Here is a 13,919-nt window from a genome sequence, read left to right as displayed (position 1 = left end):
TACTAAATCACAGTGTTCAGTTGGCTCTGTCCCCATCATACTCTTCCTCGGTTTGGGAAGGAGGACTCACAACGCTCCAGATACTCAACTGGCATTCATCTTTCAAAAAAATCCTCCAAAATTTAAGCAGAGAAACTGGAATTAACTCACTCCAAAGCATAAGAGCATCCATTTGGGCTTGGATTTTGAGAAACAAGCAAAGGCATTTGGATTTAGATGGTTTCCAACCCCCTGATTTCCATCTGCAGCTTTGGGTGTTGCAGCCGCTTTTGTCAGACTGCCTAAAATATTTTATAACTGAGCAAGTTAACAGGAGGAAGCGTTACACCACGTCCCCCTCCCTTTCCTGGCAGTAAAGTGGGAGGAAAGGCGATGGCGCACAGGCAGGGATGCCAAGCGCATCCCCCTCTTCGGGCCAGGCTGGCCGACGGTCCGTCCCGTGCCCGGCAGGTTTCAAAAGAGGCACTGTGCAGAAGGCGCCCGACATTCGGCGAGGGGGCTGCTCCTGCGCCTGGAAAAACGAGCGGTCCCAGCAGCTTGTTTGTTTGTTTGTTTTTACAGGGGAATACAGGTTCACTCATCATTACAATAAGCACATTCACGCCCGTGCTTAGCTGGTGTGAGCCTTCCAAGCCCCGCGACCGTGTATGAATGAGCCTAGTAAGAGCTACATACTGCAGAGTCTTAGTCAGTGTTTTTCAAATTTGGGTCAGTCTGAGGCACCCTGGTTGAAAAAGTATTGCCACGAGCATTGTAAATTAATATTTTATATTCCGTTGAAGTGCCTTTTGAGGAAATTAGCCTTCATTACAGAGGCATCTCCCCTGTAAACACAGCAAACAGAAAATACCTCTGCTGACAAGGACAGCATTGTAGGGCAGGGAAGGAGAGTAAACATTGAATCTGTGGGAAGAACTGGACGGATTCAGCAGCTGAATCAAATGGGTATCTGCATCCCTGCTCTCCAGCAGCTCCCCGAGCTGCAGTACCTGCAGCACCCATCTGCTACAGACTGTCCCGCCTTTGCACCCAGGGATCAGCACGCCACTGCCTCCCAGACCTACTGAAACAGGCAGGTGGAGGCGTCAGCCCCTATCAAATACACCTCAGGGGCATCAGGACCCTGGCGTTACTGCCAGGTGGTTCGCGATGCACAAGTCCCCGGCATCACGAAAAGGTTTCGGGCCCAGTACTGGGATCTAAACTGGGAAGGCAGCAAGAGTACAGGGCTGCTACAGCGCTGTTTCGGTTTTCAGATTTCAGATCGTTTGCACGGCCCCAGCAGCGCTAGGGCGAGTATTTTTGGCACTGGCTGGGGAGGTTCCTCCGCCGGGGAGTGCAGCCAGTCAAAGTTGGCTGGCACGGGGCAGGGCTTTTCAAACCGTCTTGTGCTCCAATCGGAAAGCCACCGAACGCTGCTCTTCTCAGGAAAGTACTGCCCTTGTCCTTTTTTAATGAGAGCGAACTTGGTATTCATTAGGAGCAGGCCAGAGCTATTTCAGACACGGAAGACAGCAGACACAAATCAATAGAAAAAAATAACTTCTTTTTATTTACAAAAAAAATCCAAATATTGGATGCTGTAAACAAAATTCACAATCTGTTCCCTCTAGAGTCTGTTTTCCATCAGCTCTTTTTCTGTCTGTGACAAAGCCTATAGTCAAAATGTTCCAAAAGAGCAATCCAAGGAGCAGTTTGCTGCAACAGGATGCCTTGCAGAAGGCAACAGTTGTAAGGAAATCTGAGGGAAAGCAAATCTGCACAGACTCCTACAGACTGCAGGAGCCTGCAGTGCTTTAGCCAAGCTGTCTTGAAATTTGCAGGCTTTTTTTTTTTTTTTTTACTATTTATTTTGTTAGCAAACCATTATTACAACAGCAAAACAGTACACTGATTTTCTTTCTTGCAAGGGAAACTCTCTGCATAAAGAAAACCATACAAAATAATATATCCAAATAGGAGCTGAATATGCAATTACAGTTTTTCTTTTTCTGTGCAGTTTTATCTAACACACTTCATTTTCTCAATTAAAAAAAAAAAAGCGCTTTTTTGAACTGGTAGGAGCTTCTGACATGATGTAAGCCAAGCATTTAATCGGAGGTGTTTAGAAGATTTGTGTGAAGGCCTTTGTGTAAGATAAAAAAATATTTTAAGTGCAATAAGAGAAACTAGAAAAATATCATCTTTTTGGTCTTCTAATTGCCCTTCCATTTTTAGAAAAATGTTCTTGCATTTGGGAGGACAGCTACATCTAAGGGAAAAAAAAAAATCCCATTTCAAAGCTCTCGGTTGTTTCAGGATCGCTACATTTAACCAAGTTTAGCGCCCTGTTGGTTAGCAGTAAATTCAGCTGCGGCACAAACAGTTTTACTGTAATCAGGTCAATGTTTTTAATCAGTTCAGCTCTTTAAAAGGGGCACTGTGTCTTGTAGCACAAGTTCTAACCTTACATCTGATTGGATGGGAAAAATGAAGTCTACAAAGCAAGAACGCAGTCGTTAACTTTAAAAGTACCAGTGTGCTGAAGAGGAGGGGAAAAACCAGTTAAAAAAAAGTCAGACTTTATGGAGGGGAAGGTGTGCAAACCGCAGAAATAAGCCAGCTTTGAAAAGGGGTTCTTATTTTACTCTTGGCCTGAACTCATGCCTTCTTCCCACCTCTAACACCAGGCACCTTTTAAGCTACTAGTCACAGATAAAACAAAGCCCCACCAGTTCCACCACTTGATCATTAACATATGCAAAACAGATCCGGAATACCTATATAATATATATAAAAACATATTATATATGTATCAAAATGCAAATGCTGAAAGGTGCAGTTTAGCTCAGAGCCCTGCTGCATGCACTATAAGGTAACTAGCTGCTGTCAATCATAAAAAAAAAAAAAAAACACAACACAATAAAATTTGAGCTGAGAGGAAGTAAATCAAAACTTTCTTTCAAGCAATGGAAAAAAAAGGGTCCTTCAAAGGAAAAATACATCATGTCATGTACTATCAGCGTTCTGCGGTTGTGGCACAGCTATAGATTCTCAAACCCTTTTAAAGAGCGGATGACTCATTTATTTGCTGCAAATAGTTGTGGTGAGAGAAGACATACCACATTACCAGCTGATCCTATTTCCCCAGCCCTCCCCATAGCTTCCGCCAGCAAACCCTCCCAGCAGCGGGAGGCAAGGGGAAATAGCGGGCCAGGAGCACCCAGCCCGGACCCTCCGGGGGGCTGGAGGGGAACCTGGTGGGGACCAGGGGATGAGAATCCCGGTGGGAGGCTGCAGCCAGCACCGGAGGAAAGGAAGGTGGGGACGAGGTCCGGGAGTCAACGCCGCCAACGGCAATGAACCAGCTCTTGCGTTTCCTGAAGGGCTCACGGGGAAGGTGCTTCAGTAAACAAATCGGGTTCCTGTTAAATTGCCTCCAGAGTGAAAAGTACAAAGCGCGACAAAAATAGATGTACCTTCCTCGCTCCGTAGGGAAAACACACTGCCAGGACATGAGTCCTCTCCCTCTCCCCTGCCCCTGCCTCCTCCAGCGCCAGACCCTGCCTGCAAGCAGGCAGGGCACAGCGAGTTTTCGTTCAAAAGCCTGAATTCCCTTTTATTTTGTTTGTTTTGGTTTGGGTTTTTTTTGTTTTTTCTCCTCAGTAAGAAAAAGCAAAATATTAGAGTCAAGTGTCACTTAGTCGTTAGGTTTTCAAAGCCCAACAAAGAATTTAACACCTTCAGAGATGGCACTGAAGTGAAAACAACAGCGGAGGTTGCTTTTTTTCCCCCTGCTGGTCTTTTGGGAGAGGAAATGAAAGTGAACAGTTATTGTTCCAATGTGAAGTGATTCCATTTAAATAAAGTACAGTACTGAAACTGTAAATGCAGTGTGACAACCAGATCAAAGATGTTTAATATTTGCATAAAAATATATATATATTATATATATATAAAATATAATTTTAAGCAAACGTGCAACACTCTTAAAAAGGGTTCATTTCACATTTGCTAAATTCTAGTGGTCCTGGAATGCGTAACGCATTCTATTAAAAATACTCCTTTAAATATTAACAATTAGTGTTCAAATCACCAACTAATACAATATTCCTTAGCTGTCAGGGGGTTTAAATAAACCTATCTTTGATCCACGTTCCACTGAATTACACATCATGGAGGTATGCAGTCACAACATTAGTGGGTTAAATGTCAAAATGGCATTACAGTACAAAATAGTTAAAAAAAAAAATCAGCTAGTCATATATTTCTCCATCTGTGGAATTATTATGGCTCACAAGCAACCCACTGAATTACTGTAATCCTTGTTCTTGCAACCAAAGACATTATCTGAATCCCACCTTAATCCTGACTGGTTCATTTACTCCAAATTTCTCAGGTGTGGGTTAAAGATTCACTGCAAGGTGCCCACTGTCCTATGACATCCTGTTGCAAACTGGAAAACACGTAGTACTTTATTTAAACATTCCTTAATTGCTACATTTTCCTAGACCACATTAATATATATTGTGTGTGTATATATATAGATATACACCTATAACATGTACATATATACACACACAAACATATATACACACATACACACACGTACCTAGGATAATAGCACACTGACATAACATTAACTCTATACAGGTATTTGCCAAGAAAAAAAATAGGGCATTTCCTCCACCACTTATTCACAAGCTTATGGGTTTTTCTGTTTTTCATCCTTGTGTCCCTGATAAAACAAAATGCATGGTTAAACCACAAAACTATATTTTTTTCTCACTTCAAATTTTATGAAGGCATCAGGCACTTTTGATTACTGTTGGTGTGTACAAATATAGCAACATCTTTCTTTTCTTTTATATATATATGTATATATATATATATACTCTACTGTATCTTCTTTGCTCGGATAACTTATTTGTGAAATCTTTGGTCCTTGAGTATATTCTGTTTGCCACAGCTGGTTTTCCTGCATTCTCACATTTTTAAAATGTGAGGCATGCACACAGCTGGAAATAATGGACTTTGTCATCGTATGTGTTTCTGTTTTCATAACTGTACCAATCCACTACTGTTCATTTGGAGCAAGCTGTTTCTGGTAAAGCATTCTAGTCAAGCAAGCTATACATTCTACACAGTCAATCCATAGACGGTACTTGCTGCAAGCCCCAAATGCAGTAATTCCAATATACATTTTTATTCAGCTTATCTCTGCTTTATGCCTCTAACTTTTAATTCCTGAATATATATAGAATTGTTTTTTGTGTTTTTTTCTTTTTGTTGTTTTTTTTTTGTTTTGTTTCTTTCATAGTCTCCCTTTTGCAGATCCCATTCTAGAGTAAGAATAAAAACAAAAGAAAATAAGGCTTTCCCACCTTCTCTATGCCAAAGCTATGGGAGCAGATATCGCCAACCCATATTGTCATCAAGCATTCCTCCCTCACTTATTTCAGGGAAAGCTGGTTGCTTTTAATGACAGGCCTCTTGTGCTCTGGGGTAGGATCCAATTATTTTGGGGTTCTTTCTCGATCATGCTCCCATTATTTATTAGAAGAACCACAAGCCTTTCCCAAGCTTGAAATCTAGAGCAGATCATCATTGCACAAAACACCCCATTTCAAAGGGACGTGTTGCCCCTTCCTACGTCTTAGAAAATGTTCTCCCCACCGGGTCTACTAATTTCGGTCCTTAATTACAGGGCAGCCAAGTAGAGTATGTGTGCTGCTGGCAAGGGAACACCGTCTGAACCTGGGCAATATAGTAATTGCTGAAGTTGGCATCTGCTACGTATGGGGCTGGCTGGTAATAGCAGGTGACATTGGCCACATTGGGGATGATATTTTGCTCGGCTAGGACCCGGATGGCCAGCATGGCGATCAGACTCAGAGTCTGTCTCCTCTCATGTCCCATCAGGCACACTGTGCTCTCATTCACCACATCATGAAGGGTCATGAGATAGTCATACTTGCGGTCCTCTAATCCCACAAAGTGGTTCTGCAAGTAGGACTCCAGCTTTCTCTGCTGTTCTCCAATGTCTGAGAAGTCAATGAAAAACCTCGAACACATGTATCTCTGCAGGGACTTAATCTCGGATTCAGAGGCAGCCCTAAAGCCCCTTACCAAAAGGTTGCAGTACTTCAGAAGACCACCTCCTCTGATTTCTTCTGGGTTTCTGGTGGCAATTATCTTGTTGCAGAGGTGATCAAAGGCTTCCTGGAAATCCCCATAGACGCTCTCACCAATGATAGTCGGGTGAAAAGTTTCAGTCATCGGATTCTCTGAGCACTCATAAAAAAGCAGCAGGGAGTCCAGCTTGATTTGAAAGGAATCGACACTGAATTCAAACTGCCGCCTCAGAGAGTCCACAAATTTCAGCTCCACATTTTTGCCACTGTTGTTGGACAAGGAGATGAGACTCCATCGGTCTGAATCATTGCATACTTTTACCATTTTCTGCACATAAGCCTCCTATAATTGGAAAGACAAAATGAGCGAATGAAGACACAGATGCAAGAAATTTCCCCTTCGCTGCATTCATTCACATGCCACCCCCCCCTTCACCTCGTCCCAGCATTTCATGAAAGATTTAATGGAGCCTGCAGATACAAACCAGAGGAGAAATGCTTAAGGTGAGAGCTCGGAGTGCTGTCAGTGCAAGGGGATGACAGGGGAGGGTGTTCTGCTGGGACTGCATCGTGCGAGGGCAACGCTGCTTCTTTCAATCACGTCTAAATACATCTACACATGAAGCCCATGGCACGCATGCACCCCCCCCACAAAAGGTCACCGCTACAATCAGATAAGAAATCTTTTTTACCGGTTTCCACTTCTCTCCCCCCTCCCCACAAAAAAAAAAACTTAGCAAGTGTTTACTCCCCTCAATCCTGATCTTTCAGTGCAGGTTCCACAAATCTGCCCCATATTCCAAAAAAATCCCTCTAAAAAATCTTAAAAGGCATCTGGCATTCAGCCTAATGAACTCGAGAGAACTGTCTCCAAGAGGAGGGAATACGCCTCTCCGCTGGGGCATTTAGCACACAAGAAAGCATGCCTTGCAGACAGCGGTTCCTCCTTGTAGATATTAAAGTCAGCTCAGCTCCCCCCAGCCACCCCGGGAACTGGGTCCGGCAAACCAAGCTGCCGCAGAGCCGAGCTGGGAGATCTGCGGCGCCCTGCGCACGCACGCCCCAGGTAAGTCAACGCTGCCAGCAAATCAAACGAGAGAGAGGGAGGAAAGATTAATTAATCCTGAGGAGCCCCGGCCAGGACGCTTTACTGCAAACTCCTCCTCGGTTTTAAGCGTGGGGTGAAAAAATCACCCACGGTCCCCGTGGGTCTCGGGGCGTGGGGGGGAGCTGCGTCTCTCGGCGCACCCCTCCATCCCCGGAGGGGAAGGCGCCCCGTTCCCCGCAGGCTGGCGCGTACACCTGCCCGCGCTGGGCGCCTGGGCACAGGGCAGGTTTACCTTGAGGGTGAGCGGCGTGATCTTCTCCTTGTTCACCCCCTCGGGTAAGAAATCCAAGAGGCAGTCCAAGACCACGTCCTTCACAGTCTGAAACTCGGCTTCCCCTTTGAGGTCGGCGCAGAAGATGAGGTCCAAGTCCTTGTAGCCCAGGCCGCTGTCCTGGTGGAGGACGTGGCTGGCGGCCGAGCCGTTGAGCCGCACGTCCCGCAGGCCGATGCCCTTCTCCTCCAGCCGGCTCCGCACCACCTTGACGATCTGGCGGGGCTGCATGGCCAGCGTGGGGAAGTTGCCGCGGCCGTGGATGGGGATGGTCTCGCTGAGGATGCGGTCCAGCCGCTGCACTTGCTCCCAGCTCAGCACGTTGCAGTGGGCGCTCTCGCAGCCGCCCGCGTAACTCCCGCCGGGGCTGCCGCCGGCCTTCTCATCGTCTGCCATGGTGCGCGGCCGCCGCCTCCCCGGGCTGGATGGCACCGCTCCGGCTCCTCACTGCCCCCCCGGGGCCCCTCTCCCTCCGCGCCTGGCAAAAAGAGGACGAAAAGCCAGCGGTCAGCAGCGGCGCGCACCCGGCGCCGGAGCTCCGCTCCCCCCGCAGCCGCCCCGCACCGCCGGACGGCTCCCACCGCCCCTTCCAGCGGGGAAGAGGGGGAGACGCACCTATCGAGTAAATTTAAAAAAAAAAAAAAATAAAAGGAGGGGGGGAGAAAAAGCCCCCCGAAGCCAGGCGGTGCCGCAGGGCAGGGGAAGGCGCCCGACCTGCAGAGCCGCCGCCTGCGCCGCTGTCCGCGCCCCCGCCGGGGCAGAGGCCGCCCCGCGCCGCCCGCCGCCCCGCTCGCTGCCGCCGCGGGCTGCCGCCGTCTCCGGAGCTTTCGTAGTTCTGCCCGGGAAAGGTCCCCAGTAGTTTTTATACGGGGTTTCTCCGCTCTTCCGGGGCTCCGAGTCACGGCGCCCGCGTCCCGCCCCCTCCATCTGCATGGCCGGCCTCGGCGGTGCCCCCGGCACGCCCACGCCCTGCGCACCCACGGGCCGCCCCGCCGGCTCCCCGCCGCCGCGCCACGCCACGGCTCGGCACGGCACGGCACGGCTCGGCACGGCACGGCACGGCACGGCACGGTTCGGCACGGCACGGCACGGCACGGCACGGCACGGCTCGGCACGGCACAGCCCGCCCCTCCGCGCCGGCGGAGCGCCCAGCGCGGCCCAGCGCGGCCGCCCCGCCCCACGCGCGGCCCCGCTGGAAAAGCCGCGGAGCGCAGCCGCCCCCCGCACGGGGTTTGGCCGCTCGCCGAGGGGGGAGGCAACAAGTGAAACCCCCGCCCTGCGCCCGCGGGGGGCGCGGACCCCCCGGCTCCTGCAGGCACCCAGCTCCGCGCTGCCATTCATTCCCTATTTTTTTTTTCCCCTGCCTTTTTTACCACCCACTCCCTGCCCGACATTCCCGGTCATCCCAGGCACAGCGAAACTTCATACCAGAGCGCCGGAATTTGGCGAGGGCCCCGCTGCGAGCAGATGCCGAGGATCCCGGACTGTGTGGTTTGAGCCGCTCAGCTCCTGACCGAGATTTTCAAAGCCGGCTGCGGCAGCGCAGGGGCATCACGGCGCGCCCGCTCGGCCCTCCCTGCCTCCCTCCCTCCTTCCCTGCCTCCCTCCTCGCCGGCGGAGGGGGAAAAAAAGAAATCCCGAAGAGCACGAACCAGGCAGTGCCTTCCAGGGGAGCCGGCTGCCCGTAAAGTACAACTTCGGGAACTGCGGAGCGGGAAAAAGAACGTGTGATACAGGCATACTATGCAAACATATATATACTTCTTATTTTCAATCACATTTTAATTATTTTAATATTTTATTTAATAGCAATGGATGCATCGCCTTGTTTGTCACCTGTTAAAAGTCCCAGATATGCATATAAACATTATTTAAAACAGGCTAAGCGCAGCCCCGCCGTGCGCAGCGGCACCCGCGGACTCGGGGACGGGCGGGCGCAGCGGGCAGGGCCCCCCCGCCGCCCGGCTGCGCACCCCGCGCAGCGCCGCGCTGCAGCCGCGCGGCTTGCGCGGGGAGAAGCGGGGGGCCCGGGGCGGTGTTGCGTCACCGCTCGCAGCTTCGTGACGCGCAGCGGGAGGGGCCAATGGGGGTGCGCGGCGGCGTGACGTGCGGCCTCCCCAACCAGGCGCGTTGCCAAAAGGGGGTGTATGAGGGAGCCCGACGGGGCTCCCCCCGTTTTTAGCACACCCCCCCCCGTACCTCCCGCCGTGGGATGGGGCTGGGGGGGGCCTCTGCCCCGCCCCTCGCGAGCCGGCAGGGTTGCCCCCACCCCAAAACCCCGCGGGGGCCCGGCGGTGCGCCCAGAGCCCCCCGTGGGGCGCGGGGCGGGGACGCCCCCCCACCCCCACGGCCGTCGCGGGTCGCAGCCGTGTGACAAGGGCGCCCCCTGCCGGGCGCCGGGCGCGCTCCCCGGAGCGGGGGGGGCACAGCCGCGGGGCAGAAACCGCTTCACAGTGGCGGGTGGGTTTTTTGTTTTTTGTTTTTTTTTTTTGGGGGGGGGGGGTTAAGCTTTGATTCACCGCCCAAATTCCCTGTTACCTCATGCCTGCAGCGTAACCCCGCGGCAGGAGCACGGGGCGATCCCAGCCGCCCTGCCGCCCCGCGGGACAAGGAGCGGGGGGGACTTCACCCTGCGCCTCCCCCGTGGAGCGCCCCCCCCACCCCGTGCCACGCACCGGTGGGTGGCGGTGGGCTGCCCGCCTCTGCGGTGGCTGGGCGAGCCTGGAAAGGCGACCCGGCTGGCCAGGGGAAAGGTTTGTAGTGTTCTGTGCCAATGCGTTTATTTAAAAAAAAAAAAAAAAAAAAAAAGAAAAAAGAAAAAAGTAAGCAGGAAGCTTTTAAAATCCAAATGTGTACAAGTGAGTGCTGCTTGAAAGCAGAAGCGGCGTATCGTGCATCCGCCGGCACGCTGAGTGGGGTTGGCCCGCTTACTCCTTTATTTAAAATAAATATTCAGACTAAGCAGGGCAGCAGCCGGCCTGCTGGCCTGCACCCGCTGCTGGGGGCCCGAGCGCCGGGGTGCCGCTGCTGGGCCCGGGGAGCAGCATCTCCTCAAAGCGGCCGGAGAGGAGGGTGCCAAGCAGCGCCCAGCGCCCTGCGGCGCAGAGCTGGTGCCCGAGGCTCCCCGGGCCCCGCCGGGTGGAGGCCGAGGGCGGGGGGCTCACGGGGGGGCTGGCCGGGGAGGGGGGGCTGCCCTCAGTGCGACGCTGAGCCGTCCCTGCCCTCACTGCATATTTAGGAAACTCGGGGAGGTTAAAACACAACCGAGCGGAGCAACTCCCCGTTCCCAGTCTGGCTTCGCTCAGGTGAACCACAGCTCACTCGGGCACGCGATTTAATCTTTCAAAGGGAGTAACTACCTCCTTATTTATAAGAAAATTATCAATATCACTGCGGCCGGATGACTGATTTCTAGAACAAGGGCAAAGATTGGACCTGCCGGCTCATCCCACATTAAGCTAGGCTACCCCCGAGAAACTGAGAAAACCCTGGCTAGTAGTCACCATTCCATTTAACTTGTGTTTCTCAGCATGTTGCAATGAAATTTTAGCAGTATTTCAAACACCGCAGCATGTATTGGTGCATGTACACTGGCCAGTAGGATTTAATGCTATTTTATACGCATCTTGTTTCATTTCCCCACGAAGTGTGATTTTTAACCTCTCTCAAGTTGTTATTACTTGCACACTGAAGAAGAAAAACTGGCAGGAGTTCATTGTGGGGAATACTGACCTGCTAAAGACAAGGTGAATGCAGTTCAGCAGGAAGCCATTTACACTGCAGGGCTTTGCTGAAGGAGCAAGGCCAGCCAAGCCCTGCCCTCACCTCACCCTCCCTCCCTCAATGTAAGCACCTGCAAATCACCTCCCACTCACTCGAAAGAAGAGGGGAAATCGTTTCCAGTCAGAATCATTGCATTTACACTTTCTCGGTTCAGAAAGGTACATGGGATATTAATCATCACACTCTTTGTATAAATTAAGAATTATTTGCACTGATGTGCAATTCTTTTCACTTCTTCTAATTAATGGATGCTAGATAGATGGTGCATTTTTTTTAATAAACCGTCTAAATGTAGGGGAAATAGAATTTTATCAGCACAGTGCTTTATCTAGGGTACATGTATACTCTAGATTTTTTGCTCTTCTGCCCTACTTGAATGTGAAAGCCCCTGTTGCTTTAAATGAGTAGAAATCATTAGGAGTTGTAGCAAGAAATTTAATTAGGGCGAATTTCGTTGCGAGAAATTTAGAAATATTTGCATGAGTTACAGAGATCTTTCTAATGATGACTGATACTGGTAATGCTGCTGCTAATAAAAGCATTAATGCAGCTCACGAACACGCTCTGTCCCTTTAATGACAAATACATATTTTTGGAAGGAAAAGGTCTTTTTTTTAACTTGTCAATGTGAGCAGTAATTCTTTGAGAGAATTTTGATTGCCTTACTCACACAGGTTGTTTGTACTGCACAAGCAATGAATAGGAACACAAGATCTGTGATGTGAATCATGTCTTTCTGTATGTTCGCACAATATTGTTCAATTAGTCCCTTCACCTCACCCATACTCTCAGCCCTGCTCCAGAACAAATGACGAGTAATAGCAATAAATGTGTTTCTATATGCATTTGTGTATATTTGTCTAATAACATCGTTGGTGCGAGCTGTTCATTCATCTCGGCTGCATAGCAGAAAGCACACTCTCTAGATGAATTCTGCTGAATTTAGTAATTGTCAGTATTTTCTTGACTGAACTACGTGTACCTCGACTGTAACGTCTTTCTGCCTCCCTTTTGCCCATGACATGGTGCCTAAAACGGGAACATGGTTTCCTTGGCAGAAAAAAAAAAAAAAAAAACAACAAAAAACTGTGACTCTTCAGCTGCCTCTGTGCTAGGAATTGGTGCCCATTTGGTGCCCAGCTGGAGCAAAACTTCCAGTTTATTTTTTTTCCCAAGAGGAATTGAGTTTGTGTGTCACAGCTGCTCTGCCAGCGCAGCCAACGTGTGGTACCTACGGACAATCAGGGCATTCACTTCTGAGCAGCCACTCTACTTCAGTCCAAAAGCTAGTGTTGACTCAGCCAGAGGTGTTTGTTTTTGTTAAAAACATAATAAACATCAATGCTGCTATCATCACTAGGTATTAAAAGCAGCAGCCTTCTGTCTCAGATTGACTTGGCAGAAGCAAAGAAGTCTAGGAAGGGCCTAGGAAGTCTAAAAAACTCCCTCAGAAGAAGTTTGGAAAAAAGATACAGCACAATGTTATCACAATTGTGTCATGAAAAGTTTAGTAATATCATTCCTCCTCTCTTCCATTTCTTTCTAATCCTTCTATTAAAGGCAGTTATTCACAGTGCAGAGAAAAATGGCAGGTACCGCCATGGTGGTTTTTCCTGTCTCCTCTTGACAATGTTAAAAATGAAAATAGATGCAATATACTAAGAAAGCAATAGGCTGTAGCAAGATGGATATCAAGAGGCACCATTTCCCGGTGGCTGGGTGTGCAGCATATGGAGCGTGGATGAGCAGGCTGGGCCTGCTCTCTCCGTCTCTGCTCAATAATGCCTTAGCGTGGCTGGCTTGGCCTCTCGTACAGAGTCCAAGGGCAACTAAAACATTAAAAATGAGTTCTTGACCTAATTTTTTGTTCTTTGCCTGCTAGAGGTGGACAGACATCACTGGGCAGCAATCACTGGAAAACTTCTTTATATTATTCACCGTGTTGCTACACAATTATCTTGCTGGAAACAGCAGCTATATGACTGAAGAATATTCCTAGCTATTCTCAACCTGGATAGCATGTGAATATATCAGCTTGCCTCCAGATACAAATTTCTGGAGAATTCAGGCCGCTGTGCCCTTGTTCCCTCCCTGTTGCCTCGCATGCAGCTGCTTTGGGCAGCCGCTGGCTCCGTCCCGCTCCCATCGCATCACGGCTGGGCAACCCGCCGGTGCACTGGGTGTGTTACAGCTCTTCCCTGTGGGGTGCTACCCCAGACCGGAGAGTGGGGAGATGCTGAGGAGGCATCAGCCAACAGGACAGAAGTTCAGAGAACTCCGGACTTGGATGGGAAATGCTGCAAATTAATACAAAGTCTTCAGATCCAAACACAGCCCAACCTCACCCTTGCATGCACACATGTGCACACACATACAGCCCAAAACCTGAATTTCATGAAAACAGCCCATGGTAGATGAGGACTCGCTGGAAGTAACTTGCAGTACCAAAATGACTAGTACTGCTATTGACAATAGCACAGAACAAAGTACCTTCCAGATGAACTCTAAGACCTTGTCTATACCAGACATATTTGCAATCCTTTTCGAATCTTGATTCATTCATATCTTTGCTCGGAACTAGTCTGGGCAAACTTTGAGCTTGGGCATAGAAGCAGAGCTCAAAGGCTGGTTTTGTTGGGGTTTG

At 49.6% G+C, this 13,919-nt stretch overlaps 1 protein-coding gene across 1 annotated transcript; it reads right to left on the bottom strand.

Annotated features, from left to right (window-relative positions):
- Positions 1-4,886: 4,886 nt before the first annotated feature.
- On the bottom strand, positions 4,887-7,929 carry TENT5A (terminal nucleotidyltransferase 5A). Its single transcript, XM_082305522.1, has 2 exons — positions 7,454-7,929; positions 4,887-6,456 (listed from the first exon to the last, which is right to left on the bottom strand). Exons 1-2 carry the CDS (start codon positions 7,886-7,888, stop codon positions 5,677-5,679), a joined length of 1,215 nt encoding a protein of 404 aa, XP_082161648.1. The 5' UTR covers positions 7,889-7,929; the 3' UTR covers positions 4,887-5,676.
- Between the last annotated feature and the right edge of the window lie 5,990 nt (positions 7,930-13,919).

Source organism: Platalea leucorodia (assembly GCF_965183815.1).
Source record: "Platalea leucorodia genome assembly, chromosome: 3".
In the NCBI taxonomy this organism is placed as follows: Eukaryota; Metazoa; Chordata; class Aves; order Pelecaniformes; family Threskiornithidae; genus Platalea; species Platalea leucorodia.
The sequence above is the reverse complement of the archived record's forward strand: the minus strand, read 5'-3'. Positions and strand labels throughout refer to the sequence as shown.